General features: G+C 42.2%; 1 protein-coding gene across 1 annotated transcript in view; it reads left to right on the top strand.

The window, feature by feature from the left end:
• Tmc3 (transmembrane channel like 3) overlaps positions 1 to 24073 on the top strand; it is a 35026-nt gene extending 10953 nt beyond the window's left edge. The window contains exons 6-22 of the mRNA XM_076848756.2: positions 51 to 149; positions 241 to 383; positions 1566 to 1713; positions 2349 to 2392; positions 5150 to 5297; positions 6897 to 7006; positions 9593 to 9671; positions 10623 to 10862; positions 11534 to 11662; positions 12162 to 12229; positions 13753 to 13881; positions 16504 to 16614; positions 17490 to 17615; positions 18321 to 18399; positions 19867 to 19909; positions 21744 to 21999; positions 23230 to 24073. Coding sequence (XP_076704871.2) covers positions 51 to 149; positions 241 to 383; positions 1566 to 1713; positions 2349 to 2392; positions 5150 to 5297; positions 6897 to 7006; positions 9593 to 9671; positions 10623 to 10862; positions 11534 to 11662; positions 12162 to 12229; positions 13753 to 13881; positions 16504 to 16614; positions 17490 to 17615; positions 18321 to 18399; positions 19867 to 19909; positions 21744 to 21999; positions 23230 to 24073 — 2796 coding nt within the window. The remainder of the gene's footprint in view (positions 1 to 50; positions 150 to 240; positions 384 to 1565; positions 1714 to 2348; positions 2393 to 5149; positions 5298 to 6896; positions 7007 to 9592; positions 9672 to 10622; positions 10863 to 11533; positions 11663 to 12161; positions 12230 to 13752; positions 13882 to 16503; positions 16615 to 17489; positions 17616 to 18320; positions 18400 to 19866; positions 19910 to 21743; positions 22000 to 23229) is intronic.
• The last annotated feature ends 208 nt before the right edge of the window (positions 24074 to 24281 follow it).

Here is a 24281-nt window from a genome sequence, read left to right as displayed (position 1 = left end):
CTGCTCCCCTCACCTGGAGGACCACATGACATCTCTTCCTCTCTCACCAGCTGATCGCAGGCCAGCCCTTTGGAAGCACAGCCAGCAAGAGCATCCCCCGGGAGCATGTTGCATCTGCCCAAGACCTGGATACCGTCTGGTCCCTGGGGGTGAGGTTGACGCTTGCCACACTCTTGCCTTGAGTAAGGCACTATTCTGAGACCTGGGAATCAGAAATGACACAGAGTATTTTCTTTGCAGGGCTACCTCCAGTACTCAGTTCTCTTCTATGGCTATTACGGCAGGGAGAGGAGGATCGGGAGAGCAGGCTACCGGCTGCCCTTGGCGTATTTCCTGGTGGGGATGGCAGTGTTTGCTTACAGCTTCATCATTCTTTTAAAAAAGTATGACTGCTCATATCCCCAAGATTCACGTGAGGAATTATGATATGTGTGATCCTATTTAATCTTGTCAATAGCCCTGCTAATTTAGGGCATAAATGTACCTATTTTTACAGAGGAGGAGACCAAGACCAAGGAGGTATGCTCATTTTAACCAGTACTTTTTGAACACTTACAGCTTCGAGCTAGGTGTTGTGTTGAGACTGGAAAGACAAGGGTCATACAGACTTACCAGTTTATGCAATTTTAGACAAGTAGATGCCTTAATAGAGATGAATAATATGATCCAGGTGACCAGAGATTTCAGAAAGCAAAACATGCTCTGTTGGATGTATATTTGTGACCTGGTTATAGATTCTTATAGGTCAGTTTATCTATGATGTGACACAGTTGGAACTTCAAGCTCATCCTTGACCGGAGGCACAAAGCAAAAGAAAGTGAACTGGCCAGGGGTTGGGAGTCCTGCACCACCCCCACTGGGAGCCCCACAGCAACTTGTTTCCCTCTCTGCACTTCATCTGTAAAATGGGCAGTTTGGCTTGGAAAATCGCCAGGTTTCCTTACAGCTTAATATCCTATTAAGAAATTATGTTAAATTAAATTAAGACATTAGAGAAAAAACATTTAAAATAAAAGGGAGAGATACTGGGGTTGTGGCTCTTTGGTAGAGGGCTTGCCTAGCATGTGTGAGGCACTGAGTTCTATCCTCAGCACCATATAAAAAAATAAATAAAAATAAAGGTATTGTATCCATCTACAACTAAAAATATTTAAAAAAAAAAAAAAAAAAGACATTAGAGGAACACAGACTAACAGTTTCTGAGCCTGGAGAAGAACTTGGTCCCCACCATCTTGTCTCACATGCACTTCTTTCTAATTTGTGCTTCCAACCTGTGGCAAGTTACCAAAGTACAGACAGAGGTGCTTGGGCCACCGCAGTGGTGGGACTCCTTGTCAAAATGGACTCACACACTAATGTGTCAATGCACTTTTCGGAGTATTCAGAAAGGTTAGCTGAGGGCAGGAAGTCCACCAGGCTCTTTGTCTAAGGAGCTACCTCAACCCAGATGAGGCAGCTTTTCTAATTCACATAAAACTCCAAGTCAGTAAGTAGCAACAGCCCAGAGAGGAAGATCATAGTCCTGAAGCTGTCCCCAAGTACCCGTTCTGATTCCTCTTTTGCAGGATGGCCAAAAACTCCCGAACAAGCCTTGCTAGTGCTTCCAATGAAAACTACACCTTCTGCTGGCGCGTGTTCTGCGCCTGGGATTACCTCATCGGAAACCCAGAGGCTGCAGAAAGCAAAACCGCTGCAGTCGTGAACAGCATCAGGGTGAGTGAAAACCTGTCCAGGCTGCCCTGCAGCTAGCGCGTCGTCCTTACCCACAGAGCGCGCCCCCTGCTGGAGAGTCGCTCCATGGCCTCAAACTTGCAATCCTCCGTCAGGCACTGGGATTACAGGAGTGCGCGCCACTGCCTCTGGCTAGAACATTTATTTATTTATGCATTTGTTTGTTTGTTTATATTTCATCCTTTAAAAATTTCAGTTGGTATATTTTTCATAATTCACATAATGGATTATTACCATGATCCATAATATAACCTGTAAATGAAACAATATGTAGATGTTAGGGATATAAGCATTTATTTTTAACTTAGAAAAGGAGATCAAAAGCAGTCAAAAACCTGGGCCAGTTGAACCACTGCAACAACTCAATGGCACCCTATTTTGAGAAAAATATATTTCGGTAATTCATACTATCACAATCTTCCCATCTCTAACCTTTCTTCCCAATTTCCAATTTCCCTTCAATTGACTATTAAACAATTTATATCTAATTCATTGATATCAATAGAATCTTACAAAAGAAAGTATTAAACCTATGATTTAAAATACTGAATGTTTTTCATGATTTATAGTTAACAGTAATGCTAAGCTCCTAATGCTATATGTATTCTTCCTTAAAGGAGGCTATCCTGGAAGAACAGGAAAAGAAGAAAAGCAAAAATCTGTAGGTATTAACATGTCCTGTGCTAAGAGTCAGTGATGCATTTTGTTTCAACTTAGTACAGAAATTTACTAGATTATCCATATTTTATTTTCACAAGTCAAATAGGTCTTCTTTCTTTGTGATCTCGGTTCCCCTAGTACTGTGGTCTGTGGGAACCCCATACTTTCCTATAGCAGTATTTAAGAGTGCTTCCTCCTTCCTCAGAGCCTGTGACAAGGCGAGAGATCTGAAGTTAACTAGCATCCCACCTTTTTACTTAGATAATAAAACTCTTATATTTAATGCCAACTTCCAGTTTGCTGAATGAAACAAATCTACAAAAACTGTTAGGACTAATTTTATTTAGAAACAAATCTCTGAAGTTCACAAGACACAAATAGCATCCTTTGTGTTCACAAGGCCGTCAAGATGGTTTCTTCTAGGTGAGGTTCTTCATGGGGACTTGAGAATATGTTAGTGAGGGAACAACACCATAACCAGAGAACAAATGCAAGACAAGGGTGTTCCCAGGAAGGGGCAAAGGGGCAGTGGCTCTGTCTGCACTGAGATTAACATGTGCATTCATCTGGTATCCTTACTGATTGGTTAGTCCTCATAATTAATTTGTGAAGAACCAAAGAAACACACCAGCCACAGGAATAATGGCAGGAAGCAAGAGGTGGTATTGAGAAAGGTCTGAGGACATTATGGCCCTGCTCTTGTTATTCACTCCCTGAACGTTCCTGGCCTTTACCTTTTCACCTGAGAAATGGGAGAATGGGACTCTAATAACACTTTTCAGAAGCTGGAGAGCTCCCACCCACATCAGAATCACCTGCAGTCACTGGAAATGAAGGGTCCTGTGGCCCAATCCCCAATTTACCAGATTAGAATCCCTGAGAATAGAGCTCTGAATATATATCTTTAGCAGTTCTCACAACATGATTTAAAGGGTTCCTCAAATTTGAAAATTGTAGTTATCTTAAGTTCATTCCAGATCACTGAAGTCATTATTAAAACAAGCAAAGGAACTAAGGAGAAACCTTTTCTCATCTCTCTTCTACAAAAAAAAAAAAAAAAAAAAAAAAAAGGTAGCCATTCTGGGATATACAGCATGCTCTAACAGGACCCAGAAGAAGAGGGTAGAGAAAAGGGAAAACTAACATTTAATTGGCTACTTCCCTCTGCCCCACATGCATTTTCTAGTGTAGTCCCTGAAAGGGTCACCAAGTACTGGAAGGGAAAATCAATTGCAGGGCCACATTTCACCACGTGGGCAGCATGACCCTAGAAGTGATGAGGTGTGGTCTAGAGACTGGAGGGAATAAAGAAGCACTGGGATTGCCTCCGTGGACCTAAGTCTCTCAGGGATTTCTGTCTCCAGGGCTCTGTGATTTTTTTTTATCTTACTCCTCTGCCACCAGAGTTGGTAATAATATCATAGTATGCCATGTTTTTATTTTTTACCTGGGAAGGTGACATTTATCACTGCAATTTGGTAATGAGTTCCTTCATTCTGCTGATGAAGGGCAGGACACCTATAGAAGAGGGTGTCTTGCCCTGTCCAAGGTCCCCAGCTGGTGCAACTTCACAGAGAGGATGATGCCCTTCTTTTGTATACCTTCAGATCCTCTTGAACACATCTCTTTCTCCCATCCCTACCCCAGGTAGAGCTTTACAGGATGCTGCTGGCCATACGCATGTTCCCCTTGCTTCTGCCTACTGCTTGCTGCCCTGGAGTCCTCTGAGGAGTACCCACAAGGTCCCAGTCAACACTCATACAGCCATAGGCTGGAAGCAGTGCTGACCATAGGGAATGGGATAAACGCTTCTCTCTTTCTCTCTGGGTGGACTGTTTGGAAGGCATTCTGTAGGTCCCTAAGGAGGTCCTGCAGTTGCCTCCAACTGGCCAATTCTACCACACATCCTTGTGTCAATGGCTTTTTTGTCCCACTTTCTGGTGTCCCCTCCCAAATTAACGTGTACAAATAGGCCTCTGCCTGGGGTTCTGCTACCAGGGGAAACCAGGTTGAAATTGGTCCCAAAGTTGACAGATTACCTTAAAAATAGGCCAACCAGAGCCAATAAGTCAGTTGTCCCCCATTGTGACAAAAAGTAGATGGGTTTAGGTTATACTAAATTCCAGAATCACTGTTGATTCTGAAATCTCCCATACTATAAGAGACGTGTGACAGTGAGAGCTAACGAGGAGAGAGATGAGTCCCATGTCGCATCTCAGAGTCATTTAGTTGCTTCTTTATTTGCTCACTCATCTATCAAATATTTATCGTGTGCTTTGATGTGCTTAGGCTTATTCTAAGAGCTGAGGATATAGGAACAAAAACACTAAAAATTCTGGGAGCTTACATTACAGAAGAGAAAGACAGCTCATAAGGCCCCAGGAAGGTATGTGGTGCAATGTCAGATTAGACATATGGAGTGACAGAAATCATCTCTCCCTTCCTCTGCAGAATTCATTTATTTCAATTTCTAAAACATGAATGGGCAAACCACAGGACTCCAAGTTTAAGTAGCAGAGATTGTTTTGAAAGCCAAATATTCGGATTCTAAAACCAGTGTCATTTGTTCATGTGTTTTAAGCCCCCAAATTCTGGCAGGTTAAATTTATAATTCATTGTTGATCTCATAGAAAATGAGGCATTTGAGGTGAGGGGAAGTGATAGTTCCTCAAGGTGGAGGACCCTCTCAGCAGGGAATGTGTTTCTTGTCAGTGCATCATGGTGGTCTGGTGGTCATGGTGCCTGCTTCTCTCCACAGGGCAGTGACCATCTGCCTGAGGATCATTGCAAACATACTGGTTCTTCTCTCACTGGCTGGGAGCATTTATCTCATCTACTTTGTGGTGGACCGGTCCCAGAAGCTGGAGCAATCGAAGAAAGAACTGACCCTTTGGGAAAAGAATGAGGTACTCAGTGCCTGTTAGTTACCTGCATTCTGTCTTCAAAGTAGCTGCTCTTCTGCTTCATTCGTGGATTATGTAGAACTACCTCTAGGGAATAATTCCAGCCTTCTCCTAGAGCATGGACCTCAAGGGCTTTGAGCCATTGAGTGGCAACATCAAGCCTTGGATAAATAATTTTATTGGTCTCCATAGGGGAAGATTTTGATTCAAAAGAACCTTCAAGTGTTTGCTCAAATCTTTACCTTTAAATCTATAGGTTTTACATACATACATACACATACACATACACACTGGGAATTGAACCCACTGGCACTAAATCACTGAGTCACATCCCCAGCCCTTTTTATTTTTTATTTTGAGACAGGGTCTTGCTAAGTTGCCTAGGGCCTTACTAAGTTACTGAGGCTGGCTTTGAACTTGCTCCTGCTTTAGGCTCCAGAACCACTGGGATTAAAGGCTTGCATTACCATACCCACGCCCAGCTGCTCTTCTCACTTCTGTTCTTTCACATCTGAGCTTCAGAGGTTGACGCCACCTGCAGGCTTGCCTTGTACTCTGGTGTATGTGTCAAAATTGGCCTGGTGCATGCTGTTGAATACTTAAGTAGTTTCTATATTTCTTAATTACAAACAACACTCCTAGAACCAGCTCCACATAAATGGCTTGTATATTGAACAGTTTTCCCCCACTCTTTTAAATATTGCCATAAAAGAAAAATTACCAAATAGAAGGTTATGGACAATTTTACAATTCTTAATATTGGTTGGTTATGAGACTATTGTTCTAAAACGTTGACTCACTTTACCTGTAAAGATTTGAAAGGCAGAAATACCACAGCAAAAAAAAAAAAATTAAAAGAAACTTTTCAGACCACTTCTATGAAAAAAAAATTATCACCATTTAAAAAGCAAAGTGTGTAAGCAATAAGATGATCATCAGTTTACCCCACATATATCTATCCATGTACAATAATATATCAAAATCTAAGACTATACTAGGTACCTCTCTCTTTCTACTTTATATCAATAAGTAGGTTATGTAAATGTGTGTATTTTTTACAGATAGATGGATATATTTTTTAAAGATATATTCAGAAATTATGTCTTATTTTAGCTCAAACTCTTGTACACCAGCTAAAATGCCTCTTTCTTTTGCTATAAGTACAGAGAAACAAGAGCCAGGCATAATTCTCTGGGTAATTAATCTTCCATGAACAGGAAGAATATTAAATTACCTCTCCGCCTTCCTTTTTCTATTCGTAATAATCACAGTTATTTCCATCTTCCATCCCAGGTCGGGGAAGTAAGTATAAATGAGATGAGATGGTAATTGAAAAATGTGGTAGAAATGCTAGTGAATCCTCAATGACCCATAGGAGTGTCCTCAGAATACTAAAGGAATGTTCCTAAAAAGAATAAACCCATGATAAAATAATAGTGGTCTTTCAAAAAAGATAATTAACAGAGATTTGGAGAGATTAGGAACTGCATGATCCTGAGGATACCCACGTTCCAAATATTAGATTAAGAGACCAAATGGAGGTGAGTGAGGTAGGTTGGGGGACCCTGGGAATGCAGGGTCTCACACATGCTCTCTTGGCAGGTGAGTGTGGTGGTCTCTCTGGTCACCATGTTGGCACCATCTGTCTTTGACCTCATTGCTGCCTTGGAAATGTACCACCCGCGGACCACGCTGCGCTTCCAGTTGGCAAGGTATGGCAGCCCTGGCAGGCTGTGCCACATTGTGACTGACCCACCTGGCCACTGCAATGGGAACGTGAGTCCCTTGTGAGCCAGAGCTTGCTTATTTTTCCCATCTTATCCCAGAACTTTAACAGGGTACAATAGGAGAGAAAAGTGAAGACGCAGGGGAAGAGGAGGGCCAGGAAGGAGAACCAGGATGACAAGGACAGAAGGAACGGATTAAAATGTAATGAAGAGAAGAGAGCAGAGGAAAAGGAGAACAAGGAGAGGGGAGGAAAGAGGGATGAGGAGAGGGAGAAATAGGCAGAATAAGCTGAGAAGAAAGAGGAGCAGGATGATGGGATGTGTGTCTGGTTTTCCTCATTGTTGAACTGCCCCCAGAGTCTGACTATGAGTGGCGGAAGAGACCCAGGTTGTTTTTCCAGGTGTAAAAGGAAGATTTGAGCTTTGCTAATAATTTCCCAAAAGCACAGACTCAAAGAGATTCTTCTGGATTTGAAGATTCTAGGGCTGTGCCGGGATAATCAATGGCCATAAGAACAGGTAGCAGCTGGTGTATCCAAGGGAGCGTCCTTGGACATCCCCCTTGGGAGTCAGAACAAACAGGTTCATTTCTAGCATGACTTCACCATTGTCTTCCTTAAAAAAAATCTGCTTCTGTTCCCTGGAGCATGGTCTCCTCATTCATAAATTAAGCCCATATGTGCAGGTGAGGAAAGATGAACATGGTGAGGGAGGCAGTCAGAGCCCTGCTTTCTTGCTCCCACCTGCACCCCTACCAGTTTCACCCAGTTTTCTCCTGTAACCCCTAATAACATTCTCCACAACTAATTTTCACAAACCACTTTGAAAAGATTTGCTCCCATTCAGGAGTTGGCAAACACCTGGAAAGGATGTTATAGTAAATATTTTAGATTTTAGATATCTCTGTCACAATGCTAAGCTCTACGGTTGTAGTAAGAAAGTGGCCACAGAAACGATATGCAAATGAAAGGGTGAAGCTGTGTTCCAGCACTTTTCACAAAAATAGGGAAGGGTAAGGTCTGATTTGAAGGCCATCACTTGCCGACCCCATGAAATACAACTGTCATTTTAAAGGTGAAAAACAAACAAACAAACAAAAACTGACTAGAAAGAACAAAGGGCTTGCCTGAGCCTCGCCTCTCAGGGTAGCTCTGCTGGAGAATGAGGCTTTTAGTTCCCTGGCTCCTAATCTGGTTCTTTCTGCTCCATTCAGCACCTCTTAGGCCTGAACAAGAGAAGTGTGTTCCTCAGCTACTTCCTCACCAGCAGGCATTGGGGAGAATCAATTCCATTATTGCATTTGGTCTAACAGCAATCCTATTATACAGATTGGCCTCGTTATTCATGTTCAAAACCAGAGAAACAGAGACATTGAAAGACTTGCCCCAGACAAATCAGGGCTAATTTTGATAATAACAGCAAGACATATTATTTTAGTTCCATTAACTCACCAGCAGACCATGTTACCTTTCATCCATGGCATAGTGAAAACCAGAGCCATGGGATGCAAAGATTGAGGAGGTGGGATTCATTCCACACTTCCTTCAGACAACTCTTACTATATATACTCTGAGGGTCTATTTCCTGCATAAGGAAATATAAGTGCTGAATTTAAAAAGTCCTGGCACTGTACCAAAAGAAGTCCCTTCACAATTCAGAGAGAAAGCCTTGGATATTACATGGTTTTCCCCTTGTGATGCCTCTGCCCGCACATGGGTGGTCACCTCTACCTTGAGGAGGTAAAGAAAGTCTGCGGGGATGGTCGACTCAGGGTTCAATTTGGTCCTGGTTTCTGTTTTCTCAAGATAAAGCTGTTTTCCCAGTAACTGACATTGATTTCATGATTCTCCATGTGCTAAGAAACCCCCCATCTCATTTCTCCATATAGATTTCCCATAAGAAATCAAAGCTGCATCCTGGGCTATTCCATGATAGGCTTCCCCAACTTTTCAACTCTGAACAAACTGACATCAAGTCTTTGGTCCTTGGCTGATGGAGACTGTTGCTGGAAGATTCCATTCACTTCCAGTGGTCCACATGGTACAGCTGTATCTGAAGCCCATCTGTGTTTCTAAGGGGAGCACAGAGATTCAGAGATTGCATCTGATTCTTTCTAACCTGATCAGACTGAATAGTTACTCAGCCTCTCCATGTTTTAGTTGACTTGTGTCTTAAGTGAGTTCATCTGGCTGTGAATTTCATAGAGCTGTATGAGGATCATATGAGATAGTACGTGGGAAGAACCTTTATAAACCAGAAAACATGGCACAGGACATGTATTTTATACTACCCTTTAGTACCCCACTTCCTAAATACACACTCCCACTACACTAGTGTTCCTAAAATGCTGATCCAAGGATGGGCTACAGTGGAAATCATCTGGAAAGAGTAAATATAAGACATGGAGACCCCACACAGAGCTACTGAAGCAGGGTAGATTCTGGAATTCTGTATTTGAATAACCTCAAGGTGATTTAAAAGATAGAAGCATGACAGCCATTGTCTTAGAATATCCCCAGTAGTCTAGAACTATTGGGTAGGTCTACCCATGGACTTGTTTGTTGCTTTCAGGGTCCTTGTGCTGTATTTGGGAAATCTCTACAGTTTGATCATTGCCCTCCTGGACAAAGTAAACAGCATGAGCATTGAGGTGAGTGCCCAGATGGGGCTAAACGCCTGCTCCATCATCACCCTCCCCACTCCACCTCGTCTCCCTACACCTGGGTCATTATCATAATTGTCAGCATCACTGCTTATACTTGCATTTCATACATCATATCCAAAACTCAACTCAGCTGTGGTCTTCTCAAGATGAGGATAGAAAAATTATTCCCATTTCCCAAATAAAGAAACTGAGGCTGGGATTCATAGCTAGTGAGGAACAGTGATTGCAGCTTTTGATTCCATATCTCTGTGTGCCCTATATCCTTGAATCTAATCAGGAGAAGCTGTTCACAGCTATTACAAATGATCCCAGAAAGAACATCTGGCCAAGAGGCTTATTCTGACAATTTGCAGAGAATAATTATCTCATGGCAAACAGTTCTCAGTGAGACTCACCAGCCTAGCCCAGGGGGTTAACTTTCCCTTTCCAACCTGAGGACTGAGGACCCCTTGAGTGGTGGGGGGAGGGGATGCCAGGGAGGAGGAAGAGCTTTCTGAGGGTTGTTTGTCCAGAATACATCATACTAGCATCAGATCTCAAAGCTTGTAGACAGAAGAAACCACAGAGTGTCATTTTTTCCACATCAGGGTTTTGAGGTTACATAGACCTAGGTCCTTACCTGCTACTCGAAATGTGAGCTTGAGCAATTATCTTCTAGTCATAAACCTGGGGTGATAATTTTTACCTGAAGAAGAGATACCATGTGCTATGGAGCAGGCAGGACACCAGGGACCAACAAGCACTATCCATTACATCTCTGTGTCCCATGATTGGGGCCAACTCTATTTAAGTGGGATGAGAAGAAGAGAGAGAGAATGTAATTATTCCCAGGTAATCCAATGATAACTTTGGTGTGGTGTCCATTATGGATTCTTATTTATAAACAGGTGCTCAGTCTTTTTTTATTTCTTCCCTTTCCTCCCTTTCTCTCCACAGGAAATTAACACCAAAAATAACAAAAGTCATTGGATAGATTCCTTCTTCGCCACCAAGGCAGCCCCTGAAGAAGGGAAATGGTCCACACCCTGGTCTGGAATGGGCTTCAGAACAAACAGCACATGGGTCTTGGAAGATACCAGTATTCCAACTTACACCATGCCACTCACCAAGGCCAACAAGACTGCGCTCCACACTCTGAGCCTGCAAGGCCAGTGCTGGGAAACATATGTTGGCCAGGTGCTTCCCTTTGTCCCTTACAAAGTCATTTTGCCTCCAATCTAGCAACTCTTGGAGGCATTATTGCACCGATTTTCCAGAAAAGGAAAGTAAAATTCAGTGAGATTTATGCTTTTCAAGGTCTAAGCATTAATAATTATAATTAGTGCACAGATTTGTGCAGTAGTAACTATGTTCTGGGCAATGTCATTATGAGAGTTTTACTGTATCACCCTTTAGAGGCACAGATGAGGCCCAAGGACGCAGTAAAGAGCAGGATAGAGACTTGAACCCAGACATCTGCTCCAAAATCTGTGTCCTCAACCATTTTGCCTTTCATCTTTGATATTTAACCTTGTGCAGAGCGTCTCAATACTCCATTATTATCCCATGGAAATGAGTTTCCTGTGACTCAGAACCATAGAACTCAGATTCTTTCCTAGTTTTCCTGTAACTCTGGCTGTATATGTCAGAATCCAAATTCAAATTAAGCAATATTTATTAAGCATCTATTATGTGCCAGAAGCCGTCCCCTCTACCCACTGCACCCAATAGAGATGCAAAAATGAAGGTGCCTCTGGAGGGCTCACTGGCTGCTCCAGGACAGAGACGAGAACATTGTGGAGGAAGAGATGGCTGTGGGGGTGGGGGACATGGTGGCAATTGAGACTCTCTCCTACCCCATGTTGCAGGAGATGCTGAAGCTGTCCATCATTGATATGCTCTTTACAGTGGCAAGCATCCTACTCATAGACTTCTTCCGAGGACTTTTTGTTCGCTACTTAAGTGATTACTGGTGTTGGGACCTGGAAAGCAAGTTTGTAAGTAAAATGCTGTGTCCTTGGGGAAGTTTCTATGGCTAAATGCATCTTTTCCTGATGCCAGGGACATGAGAAATAGCCAGGAATGGCTGAAAGGACATATCAGGGAAAATACACGATGGAAGATGGGAGAGGTCTGAGTTTCACCCTGCTTCTTAAATTTCCCATTTGCTGAGTGACCACACAGGCAAGACTCTCTAGTGTCTGTCAGAGCAAAGAACTGGATTATAAAAAGGACTTTGCAATGTTCCTTTTTATTATTATTATTATTAGGGATTGAACCCAGAAGCGCTTAACCACTGAGTCACATCTCCAAACCTTTATTTGTTTGTTTGTTTGTTTATTATTTTGAGACAGGGTCACACTAAGTTGCTGAGGTTGGCCTTAAACCTGTGATCCTCTTGCCTCAGCCTCCCAAGTTTCTGGGATTACAGGTGTGCACCACCATGTCTGGCATTCAACTTTTATTTTTAACATGGAAATTCTTTTTCTCTTCTAGCCTGAATATGGGGAATTCAAAATAGCTGAGAATGTGCTACACTTAGTCTACAACCAAGGAATGATTTGGTAGGTATTAAAGCTTCTTGTCTTCGCTCATATGCCATCTGGACTAAGATTTTTATTCATTTGGATAGGTCATGACCAGAAAAAAAAACAGTGATAGGGTCTTGCAAGGGAAATAGTCCACACATGTAATAATTTCATTAATGGTTTTGTAAGGATTTTGTGGTAAGGAATGATGAAGGGAATAGTCTGATTCTAAGCTGCTATTGATTACAACAATAACAAAATTTGCATAGGAATCAATAGAATAAGTTGCTGAGCAGGACAGGGAGAGGCCAGGGGGAGGGGCTGCTTCTGCCCAGCGAGGGCTTCTAGAGTGCTGGTGCTCACAGCTGGAAAACCTGGGGTCAGTCCTACCCTCAGCTTCCCCTCTGCTCCTGGTTTTCACTTTGACAGGAGCAGGGCCAAACCACAGACTAACAGACCCACCTCAGAGGAGAGGCAGAAGATGAAGGTTGGAAGTCTGTTCACCCAAGCACCTCCCAGGCAAGGCAGCCCTGCTCTTAAGACACTGTCAACCCACAGGGGTCATCCAATGCACAACAATGTGTGTTGGGGTGCAGGAAGAGCCCTGTAAATTATCCCTCATCCTGCTTTTACCTATTGGACCACAAGGAGTGCTATTTGTTCACATGCAAACGAAGAAAAAGAACCTTGGATTTTTCACACATTCAGAAAACACAATATCTCTTCAAAATCATTCACTAAAATACTAAAATGTCTGGGGAATTGAGAGCCATAAGGTAATATTCCTACAGTTAAATGCTGTGTTCTTATAGTCCACTATATTTTGAAAAATGTCTTCACAAATACAGTACATGTAATGTGTACTCAGTATTGCTAGATATCAGGCATTTTTAAAAGTAAATGATTTAATTTTTATTGTAACACTATGATTTAATGGGCCATCATTGTCTGCCTGTTGGAAAGATGAGACTGAGGCACAAGGAAGCCACGTATCTTTCTTAACGTCAGACAGAATGACATTTCTGCCTGCCACAAGAAATCAAACATTTAAGTCTTTTACTTATTAAACATGCCCTTTTACCTATACTTATTTTCCTACTAGTAAAATTGCTTTGCATATTTACCCTTCCTTTTGTAATTACAAAAGAGTAGATGTACTAAAATGTGTCAGGATGTTCTTCAAAAGTTGGTGCTCAACCTATATGATTAAAATTGAAACTCAGTAATTCATTAACATCATCTTCACTGTAAACAGGCAAAATCTGAGATTACCCCAAGGTGTAGGTATCCAGCATTCCCTGTCCCAGTGTTCAGACACAAATAGTGGTGCAAAAGGATATATCAAAAATAGGATCACCAACCATCTGCTGGGACTTATCTTTCCTCTAGAATGTGGAAGTTGGGTTCTCAGACCTTCAGAGGTCTTCCCCAATCCTTTAAGTGTAGGGTGTAAACCCCAAAGTCTCTGAACCACTTTCCTCTCTGGGGCTTCCAGACCACAGACCTGTAAGATGCACTGGAGAAGAATGTACACAAACTGACTTTCTTCATGGTTCTAGGATGGGAGCCTTCTTCTCCCCATGTCTCCCAGCATTCAATGTTCTCAAGCTCATTGGGCTCATGTATCTGAGGAGCTGGGCTGTGCTGACTTGCAACGTGCCCCACCAGCAGGTATTCCGAGCCTCCAGGTCAGTAAGTACAAGATCTGCCTTGGCAGAGAATATACATGATCCATGTTGCTGTGCTCAGCAAGGGTCTTCCCACTTTTTGCTTGTCAAAATTCTGCCTCTGCTCTTTTTTAATTTTCTTCATGGAGCCGTTTCCTATGCTTCACCCTCAGAATTGTTTGTTATTCCTCTGTACCTCATGACACATTGTGTTAGTCAACTTTTAACCACTGTGACCAAAGTACCCAACAAGGACAACTTAGAGGAAGAAAAGTTTAATTTGGCTCACAGTTTCAGATATTCAGTACATGGTGGGTTAACAGCATTGTTCTGAGCCCAAGATGAGGCAGAACATCATGGTAGAAAGGCATGGATAAGGGAAGCTATCCATTCATGGCAGGAAGCAAAGAGAGAAGAGAAGGTGCTATAGGGCCCACCTCCTTCAGCCACACCCCAGCTACCTACAATTACCACCCAATCAGTCCATTCAAACTAGGATGTACTGATGAGGTTAAAGCTCTCACAATCCAATCATTTAGCCTCTGAATATTCCTGCATTAACACAGCAATTTGTTTGGGGGTGGTAATATCTCATATCCAAACTATAACATACATTTTTAAAAACTGAGGATTGATAATCATTTAGGGAAAGAATGCACAAATCATAAATTTTTATCTTGATGGATTTTCACAAGCTGAACATAAATATGTGATAAGTACCTAAATCAAATTACAGAATATGAATGATGCTCAGAACACCCCCACTTATACTCCATGCCAATAACCCCTGGCCTCTAATGGCATGGTTGGGTTTGCCTAGCTTTTTGCTTCATGTAAATGGAACCACATATAGGATGTGCTCCTTCATGTTCAGCTTCTTTCATTCAACATTGTGTTGGTAAGGGTCATCTTACTGAGGAAATATATCCCTATTTCTCTATCCATACTACTACCAATACACATGTATGTTTCCAGCTGTTACCTATAGATGAATATTGAATATTCTTGAATATTCTTATGTCTTTTCTTGGGGATATGCTCAGCAGTGCAATTGCCTGGTTGTAGGGCATGCAGATGTTCACTTTTAGTAGAGAGCACCAGAAAGCTTTCTTGAGTGGCCACACCATTCTATACTTCTGCCAGCACTATGTGGAAGTTCCAGTTGTTCCACAACCTTGTCAATACATGTTATTTTTCTGCTTCTCATTTTAGCCATGTTAGTGAATTCATAACACATTTTGAATACCAGATTATAGTGCAGCTATGTTACTTTGACATTAATAGTTTGTGTAGGGGGGTGTATCTACATTAGTGATTTTCAAAATGTTTAACTATGGTGTGCATGGCAATGTATTCACAGTTTATGTGGTGAACAGTACACATATATGCTTACATTCAGATATATGTTTTAATATATTTACAAAAATTTGTTTTGTATGTGTGTCCACATTTTCTCTGTGTAGTGGGGGTAGAAAGAGAGAAATTTTTATAAATTAATATTCACTTTCTTAGTCCATTTTGTGCTGTTATAACAGAATACCTGAGACCAGGTAATTTATATTGAACAAATTTATTGACCCACAGTTCTGGAGACTGGCAAGTCCAGGGTCAAAGCACCAGCAGGTTTGGTGAGTGGTGAGAACCAGGGAGCTGAGTTAAGGCACCTTAAATGCTGCATTCTGCAGAATGAAGAACAATATTCCTTATATGGTAGAGGAGAGGAAGAACACAAAAAATTAAAGGGGGACTGAGCTTACTTTTTTTATATCTATATTAATCCCACCCATAAAAGTGTCATCCTCAAGACTCAAGTCACTCCCCAAAGGTCCCACTTCCTAGCACTGCCACAAGGACAACCAAATTTCAATATGAGTTTTGGAGAGAACAGACACTTGAACCCTAACAGCTTAGTGCTACATGCTATACACTATGATCAAGACTCATTGTTTAGAAACAGACCAAGAGTGCTAGCTGAGGGTTACTAGATGGACTGATTAAGTTCTCTTTTCAGAATTATGTATGGGGCCTTGCACATCCAGTAGGTTTCAGGTACCCTCAGGGGTGGCCTGGGCGGTCAAGCTCGCCGATAGCAGCTCAGGGCTCAGAGACCAGGGACCAGAGCTCAATCAGGCAAAACACTTACCCTAAACAGCCAGAAGCAGACAGGTAAAGATGTTGAGTGTCAGTCTATTCTAAGTGAGAGAGTCAAGAGTCAAAACAAAAGAACCAAACCATTCTGGAGCATAAGAGACACAGTTCAAGGGTGAGAGTATGAGAGGGAAGCATTAGGTAAGGCCCCGGTGGATGGACAGTGGTTCCAAGATTCTTCCATAAATTGAGCTTACTGGGTAAGAGCCATGGGTACATAAGTGGGCTCATTGTCCTCATGGTTTGTGATGGACGGGTGCTCTTCCAATGTTTATTAGATGAACAGACAGGGCTGGCAGGTCTGTAAGGTTCCTTTTAGTACTGAGTTCCAGATTTCTGAGTTGTATGTGGCCCTAGGGCCTGCTCCTTCCTAGGTAGCTCTGATGAAACATCTTCCTGTCTGCAAAGAGTTGGGGGTGACAGTTTCTGTGTCAGCTCTTTTATGCATCATCATTATGGAATGAACTCAATCCAGTGCATTCGGTTTCTTGGCAGATCCAACAACTTCTATTTGGCAATGCTCCTGTTCATGCTATTCCTATGTATGCTGCCAACCATTTTTGCTATTGTCCGATACAAGCCATCTCTAAACTGCGGGCCATTCAGGTAAGTTATTTTAGTTCATTTGACTATTCCTGGAGCCACTTTGAGCTATAGGGAAATTGAGTCACAGTGAATCACATTTTTCTCTTGGCTCACAGAATAGGCAGACAGAACAGAAGGAGCTCAAATCTGCATCATTTGAAGCCAAGATTGAAACTCTTTCCTTGATAGCATGCTGTCCTTAGATTTAGTCATCTCTATGCCTATGTTAAAAAAAAATAAAGCTCCTTTAAAATAAAAAAGAGAGCCAGGCACAGGAGTGCACATTTGTAATTCCAGTGACTTTGAAGGCTGAGGTAGGAGGGTCACAAATTCAAGGCCATCCTCAGCAACTTAGCAACACCCTCTCTCAAGAACTAAAAAGGTGGTACAATGCCCCTTGGTTTAATTCATAGCATCACAAAAACAATAAATATATAAGCTGGTTAGTTAGAATAAAATGAGGAAATAATATTACTCCTGGGCTAGAGTGAAATTCTACCTGGTCAAACCCCAGACAGTTTTATTAAAAGATAGTCCATATCACTTTTTATTCTATATTATCTAACTATCTCCAGACAGAAAAGTATAATACCATTTCCACCTAGAGTTTAAATCAGTTTTGATACAACATATATATAACAAAGAGTCTATCTTTGTGTATGCTATAAAACACATGCATATGCAATGTGATTATTAATCCTACATATTTAATTATCTAATGGCTTCATGAGTATCTTGAGAATGTTATCTATCTTTTCCATTTGGATATTTACCTGTATCAGTTTAGATGACCTTAAGTGTCTGCCTCTAGGCATTCAGACATTTTTCAATGTCTTGTCTTAGCATCTTTCTGCTAAAAGCAATAAAATCCAGAGTTATGTTTTTCTTTCTCACAGTGGACAAGAGAAAATTTATGACATTGTGTCAGAAACAATTGAGAACGACTTCCCCGTGTGGTTTGGCTCTGTGGTTGGGTACATCAGCAGCCCCATAGTCATCCTGCCAGCTGTGTTGCTTCTGTTGTAAGTACCATCCATGCCTGCCAGCCTCTGCCACAAAACAACACCACTTCCCAATAAGTATAAAAAACTAATTAGTTCACTCATTAATCAGTTACCAAGCCTGATGATCTAAGCACGGACTCTTGAGTCACATCCCAGAGTCACATAACCACTGTGCTGTGGAAACACAGCCAGTGGTTCTCAGTGAGAGAAGGGACGTTTCTACTGCTATCTATGGACTCATCCTCAACTTTTGGTCAGTTACTGTGGCCGTGAAAATGGAGGAGCTGAACACCATTCATATCAATATCTTATTTAATTAACCTTAAAAATGAACTTCACAATTCATCTGTGTAGCTTTAGCTCATATTGACTTAAACAGAAACCTAAAAACAAGTAGAGCCAGTATTCACAGCTTGAAACATCATTGCAAATGCCCCTGCCCTCATCTCTTCCCACTTCTTGTTGCTATCACCAGTGCAGCATTCCAGATCAATAGAGGTTGTTGGAGAAAGCAAGAGAAAAAAGAGGACAGTAGCTCCTTTCCAGTGCTCATGGGCTTGGGAACTCCCCACTAGATTTTGACCATGGCGGAGGGGTCAGGGAATAGCCTACAGGGGTGGCCCTGGGAGTTTTTACTTACACCAACCACCTGAGCTGGGAAATGTGTCCTGAAAGTCAAAGAGCCCAATTGCAGTGCACTCACCAGTCTGTCTTCTGTTTTAGCATGCTCATCTATTACCTTCAGAGCATTGCACGATCACTGAAGCTCAGCAACCATCAGCTCAGAATGCAGATCCAAAAAGCAAGTACTATATAAATTTCCCTATCATGAATGTGGGTCAACCATCAACCCTCTCTCCAGCACAGAAATGAAAACTGTTTGCCCTTCGGATGTCTATGACTCTTGGATGCCCTCTGTAGCCCAAGTCCACCACCTCCAAGATTTATTTCTCAGGATTCCCAGAGGCAGTTCACACAGGTCAGGAGCAAGCCTACTTGTCCTTTTCCTTCTCTGCAATGGGTCTTGGGCACTTGAATGCTCCTCATGGCCTCACCTAGCCAGCCCTCCATGTGCCAGGCACTTCTGCAGACTCTGCTAGACTGCCAGAGAAGAGAAAGGGTCACTTTCCATCCTGGGTCAACTTGGACATCTCAACCCAACCATGCTGTCTTCTCCCCAAAGGCTCACCTCTTTCATATCCTTTAGATTCTGCATATTATTGACCTTCTCTCATATCTGCAACTCAGACCCTCTCAGAGCAGTCAGAGACAAACACTCCCAAACTGTCCACAGTGTCTCTCCCTCTGCATACTCAGGGGCTCCCTCAGGGTCAGGGCGAGGGTGAGTCCAGGAAGAAACCTAGGAGAGCAAATTTAAAGAAGCTTTCTTGAGGTTATGCTAACCTTGCCCTTCCACTGTCCCCAGAGTATAGACACTTTTAAATGAAGTGCCCTGGATAATTCATTTACTTTACCTTCATCCTGACCCCAAGCAAACAAAGCTCCTTCCACCCTTTTCAGTTAAAAAAAGACTTCCATAAATATTAATTCATGTAAATTTATCAAATTAGCTTTATGAAAAGTCAAATTAAAAATTCGTCTGGACTTGCAAAGGGCATTTTGCCAATATATATCTCCATTGTTGTTGATCCATGTTTTCTCTTTTACTTGGGCAAGCTATCATGGACTAATCGTCCCTAATCAATAAATCCCAAATCTGGAATGCTCCAAAACTCAAAACTTTTTGAGCAAAGACATGATGCCACAGTGGAACATTCTACATGGCAAAAATTCTTTGTTTCTTGCATGAAATTATTTAAACTACTATATAAAATTACCCGTAAACCCTGTGTGTAAGGTATACATGAACCATAAATCAATTTCATGTTTGGATTTGGGTCTCATCCCAAAAACCTCTCAGCATGTATACACAAATATTCCAAATGTTAGAAAAACCTGAAATCAAAAAAACTTCAAGTCCCAACCATGTCAAATAAGGGATACTCAAACTATATTGTCTGAATCTACACATGGTCCATGAGTTAGCTGTCCCTATATAAGACCAATTAAGTATGATACTTTGACTCTTAGGTGTCTGCATTTGTTCACTCAAATAGTAGAACCAGCCCAGGACACTCTATTGCCAGGGTTCAGTCATGGTGCAAGGTATCAACAATAGCACATAAATCTTTTTCCTCTGAAAAACAAAAATTTTTACTACTTTGTGTTAAGTCCAAAACAAATATAATGATTATCATTTATATTTTAGGCAAGATCTGAAGATAAGAAAAAGGTTGCTCAAATGGTGGAAGGTAAGTATATTTTAAAAATGCAAAAGTCTGATATCTCAATTGATGGGCATTTTTAAATATAGCAGTAAGGTAGTGTAAGGTACACCACTAATAAAAATTCCCGAGAGCCAATAGTGGTTTTCACAATTAACCTAGGCACAAAAAATAAAGAAAGAAAATTTAGGACTATAAATATCTGTTTAAATAATCAAATTTTACATCATGCCTATAAATAACCCCAAAACAGAGAAATCAGAGGAGGTTCTGAAGTAGGAGAGAGAAAAAAAAAAAAAACAGCACATGTGGAACAAAACCCTAAGGACATCCTTATCGCCTTCTTTTTGTGCAGTGTTACCTTGTTTCTTCCACTGTTCCATGTCATCCTCAATGCTGTCCTCCCAGGTCTCCGCCCAGCCTCCATAGGTCCTGTCCTCTTCATCCCAGTAACACCAAGTGATGCCAGCTGGGCAGACCCAGAGTAATGGATTCCTGAGTAAGGATCCAAATCCAAGGACTCTCCAAGAGTACACCTTCTCTCCCCAGGTTCTCCAAACTCATTCCCATCTTAGCTCACTGGGAAAATGAGAAAGAACTGTGCTCCAGAAGAAATGAAAGCATGGGGAGCAGATTTTTGGTGTGGTCATAAGGGAGGCAAGTGGGCAGGTGCAGCTCAAAAATAAGAGGGAGGAGGTCTGCCTCTTAGGACCACTAACAGAGCACGCCTTGAGCCAGAAGGCTTATCTGGCACCCTTAGACTGGAATAGCCCATGCTGCCCCTCAGAGCAAGAATGAGAAAGGGCCCAGAAAGGTTCCCTTGGCCAACTTCTGTCACTGTTTTAATACTGAGCTTATTGGAATATACCTAGTCCCCTCCAAAGAGATGCCAGTGAGAGTCATGAGGCCTAAGGGATATGCCTGCTGCATTCACCTTTGTGGAGAAAAGCCACTAAAGAACCATTAACTATGGAAAGTGACCATGGCTCATGCTATAAAACTTCACCATAATTGTCAGGAATTACTTGCTAATTAAGAATAATTAAGTTTAGTTCAGGTAATACCTTCAAAAGCCAAGATTTACACTGACTTTTTCAAGGTAACAATAGCATCATTGTTCATTTTCCTGTTCAAAGCCACATGATTTTTTCAGAATGTCACATGAACTATTTGCAAAAATCTTAATAGGCACATAAGCATTATTATGTTCATCGTGTAGATGAAGAATTAGAGCTCTGAAGTTGTTAATGGAGCTGTCTTTTCTCATGGAGGCATCAAATGGCACACTGTAGAGTCTCTGGGTCCATTCTGTTCTTTTTAGTCTCCTTGCTTTGACTTTTCGTGATAGGATGATTTGAATTACAGATTGTCTGTTGCCCATGGGTTGGGTGTATTTGCAAATGCACCCAATTGCTTTGTAGAATCAATCGTTAGCAATCATGAAACTCTTACAGCTAATTTAGCCTTGTGTTAGTCAGCTTTCTATTTTTGTATGACAAATACCTGAGATAACCAACTTATTCAAAGAGAAGGTGGCTCACAGTTTAGGAGTTTCAGTCCATGATTAGTTGGCCAGTAGCATGTGGTCATGCCAAACTGTTCACCTCATGGCCAAGGCACAAAAGAGTGGAAGAGAGTGGGATCCCACAACTTCCCTCAAGGGTATTCCCTGAATGACCTAAAGACCTCTCATTAAGCCCCATCCTCTGAAGTCTCTACCACTTCCCAATAGCACTGTCCTGGGGAGCAAGCACATAGGGCCACTGGGGGACATTTAAGATATACATAGTATAGTATAATAAGCCTGATTGTGTCATTTACTCACAGGACATGTTGTTATATACCCTGTCTTAACCTTTAGCTCGAATCCAGACCAAGGAGGAAAGCACCAAGAAACTTCCAAAGGACAGTGACCTCGTCAGCCAGCTGTCCTCAGCACACATGGCAACACCCCAAAACAATGGCAATGTGGTCAGTTTTGACTCACTGAGCAGCAAGAGCAGCAGGATAGAAACAATTACCCAACCCATGCTCCAGAGTCCTAGGATGGGGCACAGGGAGCCCTGCTCACCTCTTCCTGACACCTCCCAGTCGAGGCCAGAGCACAATTCTAACAGGTGAGGCTTAACCGAAGGCAGAAGGAAATCTGGCATCCTTGAACATGATGTCAGCAATGGCTCAGAGGCCACAGAGATTGTAGGCAGAAGGGCCATTAGGAGTTTGCAGGCCTCAACACTTTCAGGAGACCAGGGCCATTAAATTCCATTCTGCCAGAGGCTGGCTAGGAGCTCAACAGACTGTGACAGCTGGTACTGGGAAGAAATAAAAGCAGTAAGGGAAGGGGGTCGGAGTTTTTCAAACAGGACAAATTCTTCCTCCTACACTCTCTGTAGGATAACCTTATAGGCAAATCTTCCTGCCAACCTTGGATACATATTCCTATAACCTAAGAAAACAAAAAGCCTCTGTAACTGATTATCTTCTTCTTTTTTTTTTTTAGTTCCAGACTGGCCATATAATTTGTAAGTCAGTACTGCAGCTTTGGGCCATCACGGACTCAGCAAGGTCATCTATGAATTTAGGGGGGCTAAAGGGCTCAACAAAGACCCTGCTTCCTTGATAGAAGTAGAGTGTTAAAAAGACAAAAGGACAGGCCTATGCTGACCCAAAATCATATCAAGAATATAGCAGAGTGGAAGCAATATAGAGAAGAGTTTTTCATTTGGGTTTTTTTTTTTTTTAAAGCAATGACTAAGTTACCAAAGAACATGAAGCCTGCTATATGAGGGGTTGTCTCTCATCTGTGCAGGCTCTTGACAAGGAGCAGGATTCAAATTCTCCTGGAAAGGCCACTGGGGGGTCAAACTAGACACAGGTGGGAATCATGTCTTTATGGGGAAAAACTTTCTGATAGATATCAACTCCTCCCAGTGGAAACTCAAGGAAGTTCCAGAGAGGCTGGATAGCTGCTTAGCAGAAATGAGAAGGAACATAACATGTGCTCTGCCAATATCAGTCCCATGACATGCTACTAAGCAGAATGAGAGCTCCATAGTAAGATACATTAGGAAAACAAAACATTGCCCTACACACTCCCACCCATGGAGATTGGCAGTACATGACAATGCATTAGGGTTCTGAGCATTCCAGCAGTGAAGAAATCTATTTGGTCCAGTTATCCAGAATCTATAGGTCCAGTTTCTATACATATAAGCCACAGAACCCTCATGAACATTCTGGAACTGGTCATAATGCTGAGGGAACCTAGCACTTCCCTAGCTCATAGTGCTCAGGTGGGGGCTAGGAGCCACTAAGGTGATAGCTACTTACTGACCTCTGTCTTACAGGTATCAACATGGTTTGTGTGCAAGCACAGGTGACCTTCACAAGAACAGATCCTGCACACCTGTGACATTGACACGGCACATTGAGGATGTTCACTCAGAACCTCTTTTCAGGAAAGACTTTAAACAAATCAACACTCCTCTCCGTAGATCTGGGGTCTCTGCCTTGGTGGCACATGGTCACAGACCTCATGCCCCCAGATATTATATCATTAATGAACGTGACTCTCACAAAAAATCCCGTCCAGCTTTCTGTTCAGAGAAACATTTCAAGATAGATGCTTCAGGTGACATTGTGGAAAGGTACCCCAGGAACACGCAGCATTACATATCCAGGGCCCCTCACCAGCCTTGCTCCCCACAGCTGAGTGAAGAAGAGGAGGAGATGTTGAGGAGAGAGCTGGTCAAACAGTCCTTCCCACCTCACTCACTGACAGACCTTCATCAGGCTCCTCACTCTTATATTGGTGAAAGGTCAGAAAGTGAGGCTCTAGATCTTGCACACCAGGGATGGATGCACTACAGTTCTGAGAATAATGGTTTTGAGGGTCACCTTGACAGGCCCATGTATGTGCACAAAAAAATGCGCTCCCATCATTTCCAATACCCACAGCATCCGCTGAAGCCCAGAGTCAAGCCCAAGTTTGAGCCATCCTTCACAGAATCTGATTCTATATCAGCAGCCTCCAGTAGCGACCAGCAGAACAGCGGCACTGACCAATACCTACAAGTAATCCACAGCCAAGGCAAGTTCTCAAGATCTTCGGGCCAACTCGGCAGGAGAAAGGCCAAGTCCAGGCAGGCACTGATGACGGATCTGAGTGATCTCATTTGTTCAAATGTCTAGGCTTCCTCCAGTGACCTATTCACACAGATGGCCCCCTTCTGAAGTACTGGGACTGCACCTAGTCTTACCACATCTGGTGGGTATTAGAAGGCTCCATAGCATATTCAAGCACATCTATGGTTTCTGGTGGAGGCCTGGAGACTCACAGGGCTACAACCATATATTCTATAGTATCTGTACACGAGTGTGTGATTTCCTAGAGTCTTTT

The sequence above is a fragment of the Callospermophilus lateralis genome, chromosome 3, assembly GCF_048772815.1.
Source record: "Callospermophilus lateralis isolate mCalLat2 chromosome 3, mCalLat2.hap1, whole genome shotgun sequence".
NCBI classification, from domain to species: domain Eukaryota; kingdom Metazoa; phylum Chordata; class Mammalia; order Rodentia; family Sciuridae; genus Callospermophilus; species Callospermophilus lateralis.
The sequence above is the reverse complement of the archived record's forward strand: the minus strand, read 5'-3'. Positions and strand labels throughout refer to the sequence as shown.